Here is a 10,717-nt window from a genome sequence, read left to right as displayed (position 1 = left end):
CCCCAGCACCACATGCCAGCCAGCCCTGCCCCCTGGTGGGCTGAGCTGGACACACACACACACACACACACACACACACACAAATAAATACTTAAAAAAGAAAAAGAATGTCAGATTAATACTTATTCACAAATTATATCTGAGTATGTTCTGTGACTGTAACTGTCAGTTTGGTTTCTCAAGGAATATAAGGGGGTTCTGTTTAGGACCAAGAACCTGAACTCAAAAGTTAAAACTCAGTAGTTCTTTGACATAGTAAAATGCCCTTCTGTGTTGCTTCCTCTTCAGTTCTTTTTGGAGATGGAAGATATTGAAGAAATGTACAATATATTGCTAGCAAGAAGCACAAAGAATTGTGCAAAAGCAATAAAACAAAAGAAAACCAGTGACTATTTCAGATTACTCATTCTTTAGTTTTGTTTGTTGATTTTTCTAACAAATTAACTGCCAGCCTTATCGTCAAAGGATATTACCTCAGCCTGAATTTGTGATGTGATACATTAATTTTTTTAGTTTATTTTATGAAAAATGAAACATTTTCATAATCTAGTAAAAGGATGTTAATATGTATCATTGTCTTCAAATTAGTTTTCTTAACACAAGACTTAAGTCAAAGATTATTACAGAGAAAAATCAAACTTTTCAATAAAGATAAACTATTAGTATAAATGAAACAAATTAGCCTATATATTGCAGTATTTTTAAAACAAGCCATCATGGACATTACTATTATGGAATAAGTAATTTGGGGAAGTATTTGAACTTTTCCTTATTTCCTGTTTATCCCTTTGTCTTTTTGGGACAGCATCTCACTATCCAGTTCAAGCTAGACTTGAACTCAGGAGTCCTTCTGCCTCACCTTCCTGCGTGCTACCTCTTCTATTTTGTGCACTTTGTGTGTGGGTGGGTAGGGGGTTTATATAATAGACACCATGTGATATTTGAACTTGTGTGTCTGATTTACTTAACATTGTATTTTCCAGTTGTATCCATTTACTTACAAATACCTCAAGTTTATCTCTTCGAAGCAGTAGTAGTACTCCATTATATGTAAATACATTTTCCTTGTTCATTCATCTGTTGATGGACATGCATGCTGTTTGAAGATCTTACATTTTAAAAATGTGCCAATGTAAACATCGGTGTGCGTGTGTCCCTATAATATGGTGACTGTAACTTTTTTAGCAAAACACCTAGGAGGGGGATAGTTGGGTCACATGAAACTTCTTTTAGTTTTTTGAGGAATCTCCATACTGATTTCCATAATGGTTGTACTAGTTTACATTCCCACCAACAATATAGAAGAGTTTGTTTTCCTCACATTATCTCCAACTTTTGTTATTAGATCTTTTTTTTATGACATGCATTCTTTTTGGAGATAGAATTGTATCTTAGTGTAGTTTTAATTTGCATTTCTCATGGCCAGCGATCACAACCAATTTTTTTTTTTTTTCATGTATTTATTGGTTTGTACCACTACTTGTGAGAAGTGAGTACTCAGTTTGGTTGCCTTGTTTTTGATTGGCTCTTTTAGGGAATTCTGATTTCTTTCATGTCTTTATTGGCCATTTGTACTTCCTCTGTGAAGTGACTTCATTTTGGTTGCCCAGTTTTTGATTGGGTCAAAAACAGAGTTCTGTTTTTTTTTTTTTTTTTTGAGTTATTGTATATTCTTAATTATTAGCCATCTGCCCATGGAATAAATGGCAATCCCCCCCCCCCTTATTTTGTAGATTGTCTTTTGGCTCTGTTGCTTGTTTCTTTTGCTGTGCAGAAGCTTTCTAACTTGATATGATCCCATTTATTGAGTCTTGGTATTTCTTGTGCCATTGAGGTTCTGTTCAGAAAGTCCTTGCCTATACCTGTGTCTTCAAGAGTTGTACCTATTTTATTTTCTAGCAGATTCCTTCTGTTTTAACATTTAGGCCTTTGATTCATTTTGATTTTACATGGTGAAGTATATGTTTCTAGGCTCAATCTTCTGAATGTAAATAGCCAATGTGCCAGCACCATTTATTAAACAGGCTATTTTTTTCTCTAGTATAGGTTTTTGATTACTTTGTCAAAGATCAAATAGTGGGCTAGGGAGATGGCTCAGTAGAGTAAGTGCTTCCCTGGCAATTGCAAGGGTCTGAGTTCAAACCCAATTCCCAGGGGGGAAAAATCAAATAGTATGTGTATATGCCTGGGGTGGTTTCTGCATGTACTTTCTTTTTGTGTATGTCTTTTTGAGACATAGCTTTGCTGTGCATTTGAGGCTGGTCTTGAACTAGCTTTGTAGCCCAAGCAGGCCTTGAACTTGCAGTGATCTCGTTGCCTCAGCCTCTAGAGTGCTGGGATTGCAGACGTGTACCAGCATGCCTGGCTCTGTATCTCTTCTGTTCCATTGACACATGTGCCTGTTTCTGTGACAGTACCAGTTTTTTTTTTTTTTTGGCGGAACCGGGGATTGAACTCAAGACACTTGGGCTTGCCAGGCAAGCGCTTATTTTACTGAGCCATCTCCCCGGCCCCTGTACCAGTTATTTTAATTACTGTAGCTTTATAAAATAACTGGATTGTGAAGCCACATGCTTTACTTTTTGTTACCCAGAATTGCTTTTCATACTCTGGGTCTCTTGTGATTCCATGTAAAATTTAAGGTTCTTTTCTTTAGTTCTGTGATACATGACATTGGTATAATGGTACCTTGCTTTACAAAATTAATTTGTTTTACAGTATTGGAGAAGATGACAGTGTTTGTGAGGGGAAAATGGGTTGTCATGTTTGTTTCCTGATGCAGTTTACAATTGAAAGCAAAATTTTACTCAGCACTGTTGTGTGCAAACTGATCTGTTCGCAAAAAAGTGTTTGTGAACCAAGATGTTGATTCATTTTGATTCAGGTTACATTAAATCTGTTTATTCCTGAAGTATGACCATTTTGATTATGTTGATTCTGGCTATTTAAGGACAGGGTAAGAAAATGTTCAAATGCAAAGGAGAATAAGGGAAGGAGGAGGAGGATGGGAAGGAAGGCAAAAGGAGAAAGAATAAAAGAGAAAAATAAAACTAAACTTTTGTAAAGGAGAAGGGGGAAAAGGATTGAACGGAGGGGAGGAAAATGGGGAAAAAAGAGAAATGGAGATATATTATGTACAGGTACAAACTCCATATAATGAATGTGGTAGGGGTTTGTTGGTTTCTTAGTATTCCTTGGGAGAAAATGGTGAGAGGATTTAGAAAATAAATACAAGAGATAATGCCATGCCTGCTTGGCAAAGGACTCCAGAATAACAGTAGGGGCATTTATTTGTATCTTTGCAAAGTTAGTGTCATGTGACACAAGGTTGCTCGTGACTAATAGCTGACATTGAGGAGGCAGGATGTTTTCTCAGGACTAAGGTAGCTTGATTGCTTTAGGCAGTGAGGCCTAGTCCTACTTTCACACATTTGACCTATTTCTAGCTTCAGCAGCTCCCGACAAATGTGATCCTTATGCATTTCAAAAATGTATTAGTAAAATTTTAAAAAATATATCTGGGCACAGTGGCCTGTGTGTATAATCCCTCAGTTCTGAAGCAAGAGGATCACCAAAAGTTTGAGGCAACCTGGACTACACAGTCCAATGCCAGCTTTAGCCTGCTGAGCTGTCTCACCAGCCCCCTTCTCTATTAAATAGTATTGTTAAAACCATTATGTAGGGCTGGGGAGATAGCTCAGCAGTCTAAATGCCTGCCCCAGAGATCCACCTTTTTCCTCTTTCTTCCCCAAGTTGTTCTCCACTGTCTGGATCTGGCATCTTGGAGAAGTTGATCTGTTGCTGCTTACCACTCCATTTCTAGGGTACTTTATTTAAAATTTAAGAGTAAAAGTTTAATTTTGGAAAAAAAAAGTTTTAATTTTGGTTTGAACTACATGATATTTTATAGCAGGGGCCAGGGGTTTGATCCCCGGGCCTGCAGTGCTGGCCCCGCCCCCTGGGGCATGCTGAGACAGCAGTTGAGACTGGGTGTGGTGGTGCATGCCTGTAATCCCAGCACTTGGGAGGCTGTAAACAGGAGAATGAGTCCAATATAGTGGTGAACACCCTGTAGACCCTTCCCTAAAATACAAAAAACAAACAAACAAACAAAAAAAAGAATATACAGGGTTGGTGAGATACTCGGTGGTCTAAAGTGCCTGCTTAGGTAAGCTTAGGCAAACACAGGGACCACAATTTGATCCCCGGCACCACATGCTGTTCCAGCCCTGCCCCTGGCTGAGCCAGCCACACACACAAAAAAAAAGAAGTTACGATTTTGAAGTTGAAATACATACTTTAAAAAAAAATGAACAGAAGACTGAAGGCTTTTTAATTTCACAGTTGCTTCAGACTTCTGGATGAGTTAATCAGTCTTCCACTGTAATATTTCATCATTTTAAAAGCATAATTGGAAATAACTGATGAGTAGCGATAAATGAGTAGTGAAAAATTTTAAGGTAGAAGAAAAAGTATGAACACTAAGATCCCACAGTGTATTTTAGATTAATAAAAGGGTACAGTGGACCCAAATAATAATTTTTTGTCTTTTAAGAGAAGTTAAAAAAAAAAAAGTTTCTGAGGTGGATATGCTGGCATATGCCTGTGATGGCAGTACTCAGTTGGCTGAGGCAGGAGGATCACCATGAATTTGAGGCCAACCTCGGAGACCCTGTCTCATGAAAACAAAGATGAAAAACATTTCTTTGTGTTCTTTGAAAGATCGATAAAATTATCAATATTAAAATATCAATACTGACACATTGGCCAGGGTTCAGTCCCCCAGCATGCCGTGCTGGCCCGGCCCCCAGGATGCTCTGAGATGGCGATTGAGACTGGGGTGTGGTGGTGCACGTCTGTAATCCCAGCTCTTGGGAGGCTGAACACAAGTGGATCACTATGAGTCCCATCTAAGGAGTGAGACCCTGTAGACCTGTACTAAATACAAAACATGAAGTAGAATGACATAAAAACAAAATGTCAATCCTTAAAAATAGAACTATTCAGAAGGGAAACTAGAAAACTATAACTTGACCCAGTGGATCTTTGTGGTACACCAAAGATTAAAAGATAGGAGGTGTCATTTAGCCACATGAGGTAATTTTAAATTAACTGAAAACATCTTCTTTATCTTTAAGGCACTGGGGGACCAGATACTGTTTGTAAATCGTCCTGATAAGAAGAAAATACTTTTCTTCAATGATAAGAGCTGTCAGTTCTCTGTGGATGAAGGTGAGCTTTTCTATGTAGATACTTTCATTAGTTTGAAAATGTATGACAACTTTAGGTTGATAACATTCCTATTATAGTTGCAATTTAAAGATTATACTGCTTTCTTTATTAGCATTATCACCTTTTCAGGACATAAGTAATAGTGCCCATGTCTGACATGATTGTTAGGATGCAATTTGAAAAATGTTATTTAGTTAGTTATTTAGGTACTGGGGATTGAATTGAGGCCCTTGCACTTGCCAGGCAGGCGCTTAGGCCACTAATCTTTGTCTCTGGCCCTTGAAAAATTTTAATTTAAGTGTATTTGCAATCACAGTATAGTAGTCTATAATTTATGTCTATAGTTTTTTATATGTACTAAGCAGGAGTTTATGTCTTATTTTATGAAAGTCACTTCATATGTTAATATAAGTGTTTGATATAGCAGGGAAAAAAGACCAAACTTGTTGGTGACTGGTATTCTTCTAACTTAAGACTCTTTTAGGGCCAGCCAGTTAGCTCAGCAGACTAAAGCGCCTACTTAGGCAGGGACTGGGGTTCATCCCTGGTGATCCCTGGCGATCCCTGGCATGCTGTGCTGGCCCTGCCCCCAGGGTGCACTGAGATAGTGACTGAGACTGGGCGTGGTGGTGCATGCCTATAATCCCTGTGCTTGGGAGGCTGAAAACAGGAGGATCACTGAGTCTGATCTGTGTAGTGAGATCCTGTAAAATACTATACTAAATACATTTTTTAAAAAAGAATCTTTTAATTATCAGGTTGGATTATTAAGAAGATAATCCTTAGACTGGGCGTGGTGGCATGTGCCTGTAGTCCCAGCTCTTGGGAGGCTGTAAATAGGCGGATCATTGTTATTCTGATCTAATAGTGAGACCCTGAACATCCTGTAGACCCTTCCCTAAAATACAAAAAAAAAAAAAAAAAAAGATTTCCCCCCAAAAATTCTGGGGCTGGGGAGATTGCTCAGTAGAATAAGCACTTGCCTGGCAAGTATAAGGGCCTGAGTTCAATCCCTGGTTCCCGCCAAAAAAAAAAAAAGAAGATAATTCTATTTTTCTGTTAGTGAACTTGAGTGCTATGCTGTGTTGATATTTACAATGTATGGCATTTAGCTTTTAAGGGTAGGAAAATTTACTGGAGAAAAGGAATGGGGATAGGTACATTCTGGAATTTAGTTACAAATATTTTGTCAATAGTGACATAAAGTATAAGTAAGATCAGTGGTAAGGAATTTCTTCAAGTAGAAATTCCCTTTTAAGCAAACATGGTAATTTACTCTAATTTGTTACTTTGAAATTTTATAAAATAAGAATTGCATATTGATTTAATTATAAAATTTCGAAGTGATACGCACAGTAAATTATCTAATTATATATAGCAATGCAAATAGAGAATTGCAGTGGCCTACTCAGTAGTCAAGTTGTTGCTTTATAGCATTATAAAGAGATTCCTTTGAGTGAGTAATTTTGTATAGCAGATATACTTATAAATCTTGTCTCTTTAGTAACCAATAAATTTCTAAATTACGATTTTAATTTATACAGTAACCTTGAGTTTTTCTTTTGTACCTCATCTGGTCTAAAGGTATTCATGCTGTGCTAGTAGCTTGGGCTTTAGTCAGGCTGAAGTCACTTTGCTGACCATGATTTGTCTTAGGAAATAGAGTGTGTGTTTTTTATTTTTATTTTTAATTAATTAATTAATTTATTACATTTTGTGTGTGTGTGTGTGTGTGTGTGTGTGTGTGTGTGGCCAGCTCAGCCCACCAGGGGGCAGGGCGGGCTGGCATGTGGTGCTGGGAGATCAAACCGTGGTCCTTGTGCTTTGCCAAGCTTGTTCCAAGTAGGTGCTTTAGACCACTGAGCCATCTCTCCAGCCCCAAGTGTGTGTTTTTTAAAATGCCGATCAAGACTCCTTTTGTAGAGTTGGTTGTTTATGTATTTTTTTTCTTTAGGAGACAGGGTCCTCCTATATAGTTTAGGCTGGTCTTGAACTCATTGTGTAGCCCAGGCTGACCTTGAGCTCATGGCAGTCCTCTTGCCCCAGCTTCCCAAGTGCTGGGATTACAGATATGTACCACCATGCCTAGCTAATAAATGTTTTGTTAAGTAGAAATTTCTAGACCCACTTAGTATCTCAGTGTTGTTCTTTCTAATAACAAAGTATGCTTTTTACATAAAGAGGTAGTGAACTACTGCTGAGTCAAGTTTTTGAGTGCCTCCTAGTAATTTTATGATTGCAGGTTTAGTTTTATTTTAGAAATTATTTTAATCATGTTGGGTATAGTGATACCTAGGTACTGAGTAAAATAATGATCAGCTAAGGCTAGTTAATATTTACAAATCCTTAAACATTTTTAAAAGCATTTTGATTAACATATGGGAATTGTACATATTTGACTTTGTAATACATATGCAGAGAAAAGGCTTCTTTGAAGAGGTGACTTCTGATGAAAAACTCAGAGTAGGAATCATGGGACCAGCTGTCTGTAACTGGAGGAAGCAAAGCACTGAGCAGGCAGCCATCCACATAGCAGTTCTATGTTGCTTTTAGTCTCCTTTATGTGAAATCTTGTTTCTCTGTATTTTATTTTTTATAATTGTCAAATTAATTTTTTCCTTTTAAGCATAATTGATTCTTTTAAGTTAAAAACAAAACAAACATAAAAACTGTCAAGAAATAACTGATTAAATTGAGGAAAAAAAATGAGCAATAGTTTTGCTAGGCATGGTGACACATGCCTGTAATCCCAACTTTTGGGATGCTGAAGCAGGAGGATCATTGTGAGTTCGAGTACAGCCTGGGCTACAGAATGAGTTCAAGGCCAGCCTGAACTGCATAGCGAGAGGTTGTTTCAAAAAAACCAAAAATAGAAAAAGGAGGACAGACAGATGAGATTGCAGTACTACTTTAAGAATATAGATTAAAAATCCAAGGAATTCTTTTTTATGTACTTATTTTTATGATTGTAGGGATTTGACCCAGGGGTTCACATGCTAGGCAAGCCTTCCATCACAGAACTGCATCTCTAGCTTTTTTCTTTTTTATGTAAGATGGGGAAGAATCTCACTCAGTTGCATAGGCTGGCTTCAAACAAGTCCTCCTACCTCAGTCTCCTGAGGAGCTGGTTTTGTAAGTATGTGTCACTGTGACTGAGGAGGAATTCTTAAGAGTATTTCATTGGCAGTGTTTTAGCAGTGATGTGCTCATCTTCTCACTAAGCTATTAACACTTTCTTCTGTATGCTTTCTGTGTATATCATTGTTTAACTTTAACTTTTCCTGTTTGTGTAACTTTTACTTACATTTCTGTTCCTTAATATTACCACTTTTATTTGCCATATGTGGCCTTCATTGATCTTCTCCATTTTCTCATTACTCATCTGATGGGGATAAAATGAGTTATCCCTCCTAGCCCCATTTTAAAAGTAAACGAGTTAGTCAATAAAATCTTACATATCCAGGAACAAATGTTTTAAATAGATTGATGTTTGCTGTTTTCTTTTTTTTGAGACAGGGTTTCACTATGCGATGCAGGCTGGCCTTGAACTCACTTTGTAACTCAGGCTTGCCCTGACTTGCAGCAATCCTCCTGCCTCAGCTTGAGTGCTGGGATTACAGGCTTGTGACATTATGCCCAGCTTAGTTTGATATTTATTCTTCTAGTTTACTTTTCTTGCATTACCAATATTCTATAATTATGTATGGTTATTCGATATGCCATTGTATGTACCTGATGAATAGATTTTAAAATGCTTAACAGTGATATTGCAAATATCCTTATACATTTTATACTTTAGATATGTTTTAGTATTTATTATGTTAATAATTATGGAAATCAGGGAGATTCTTTTGTTTCTTCTAAAATCTTTGCTATTGCTGGCTTATTCAATAGATAGTAAAACATTTTCCTAGATTTCCTAATAGTGAACTATTCTTAACACTATTACAGTAACCTTTACTTGACTTTATATATTTCTAGATTCTTCATACCAACATATTTTGGAGTTTTGCTTTATTGTCAGTTTTATTTTGTGTGCTTTGTGAGGTTTTGGTTATAAGTAATATACTGAACTTATAAAAGGAAAAGTATAGTTTTTCTTCCCTTCCTTTTTGCCCTTCCCTTATGAGAAATTAAGAGTCTTAAAATTTTGAAAGCATACTTGTTGAATGTGTCAGGCTCATTACTTTTTGACAACATTTAAAAAAAAAATTTTTTTTTGGTGTGCCATGCTGGTCCCACCCCTGGAGTGCATTGAGATGGCAGTTGAGACTGGGCATGGTGACGCATGCCTGTAGTCCCAGTGCTTGGGAGGCTGAAAAGAGGAGGATCACTATGAGTCTGATCTGTGTAGTGAGACCTTGTACTAAATACATTAAAAAATTTAAAAAAAATATTTATTTGGTACCATGTCTTCCTACTCAGCTTGGACTCATAGTGACCCTCCTCGCTTAGCCTCCCCAGTGCTGGGTTTATAGGCATGTGCCATCATTCCCTGTTTCCTTGGCCAGCATGGTGTGTCTGAATTCTGGGGCCAGCACAGTATGTGATACTGGGGATGGAACCCAGGTCCTTACGCTTGCCAGGCAGGCATTTAAGAGTGCTGAGCTATCTCCTTAACCCTTTAAAAAAAAATATTTATTGAGAAGTAGCAATGAGACAGTTTCAAAACAGGTTAGTAAGAGAGTTACAATAATTAATACATTGCATATTGTCTTCGTAGTAGTTATTCATAGTACAAGATGCAGACATGCAATCCCTGGTTCCGAAAAAAAAAAAAAAAAAAATGCAGACATGATATCTTATCTAAATACTGTTAGTTCAAATTTTTCTTCTCATTAAACTAAGAGAAAGTAGCTATATATCTATGCTAATGATTTTGTATATACAGATATATATATATATTTTTTACTACAAAATGGTCCTTCTTTTTTTTTTTTTTTGCGGAACCAGGGATTGAACTCAGGCCCTTGCACTTGCCAGGGAAGCACTTATTCCACTGAGCCCGGACCCCAGTCCTTCATTTATTTATTTATTTATATTTTTCCCACAAATAGGACTTTATCACTATTAAAAATCTGGATCTTAAACGGACTCTTGCACTGGTGGTTCATATCCATCAGCTCGTTCAACTTTAGCTCCAGTCTCATCTCCAGTAGTCTTTCCAGAGCTGCTACTTTCACCATGAAGCTCCATGAGTTTTCCCAATTCACACTTGGGCTTCTTCGGCATTTTTAGTTTTCTGACGAAGACATCATGAAGAGGGTAGATAGATTGGCGAGCCTTTTCTGTGTCTTTCCCAATACTGTCTGGAGTCAGTTTATTGACCACTTCCTTCAAGTCATTTGTCTGCACCTCCCGGGTCATGATTTCCCTCATCTTCTTCCGGATCTGGCGGACCTGCTGGTGCTGAGCGTAAGACGTCTTCCGTATCTGATTGTTGCGTTTTTTAGTAAAGCCAACACAGAACAGTCGAAGCAAATAA

At 37.4% G+C, this 10,717-nt stretch overlaps 1 protein-coding gene across 1 annotated transcript in view; it reads left to right on the top strand.

The window, feature by feature from the left end:
• Positions 1 to 10,717, top strand: part of Gtf2e2 (general transcription factor IIE subunit 2) — a 103,440-nt gene that overhangs the window by 71,614 nt on the left and 21,109 nt on the right. Inside the window, exon 6 of the mRNA XM_004633294.2 lies at positions 5,139 to 5,232. Within this exon, the coding sequence (XP_004633351.1) occupies positions 5,139 to 5,232 (94 nt within the window). The remainder of the gene's footprint in view (positions 1 to 5,138; positions 5,233 to 10,717) is intronic.

Source organism: Octodon degus, unplaced genomic scaffold (assembly GCF_000260255.1).
Source record: "Octodon degus isolate 3935 unplaced genomic scaffold, OctDeg1.0 scaffold00053, whole genome shotgun sequence".
NCBI classification, from domain to species: Eukaryota; Metazoa; Chordata; class Mammalia; order Rodentia; family Octodontidae; genus Octodon; species Octodon degus.
Note: the sequence above shows the minus strand (reverse complement) of the source record. Positions and strands in the feature narration are given on the sequence as shown.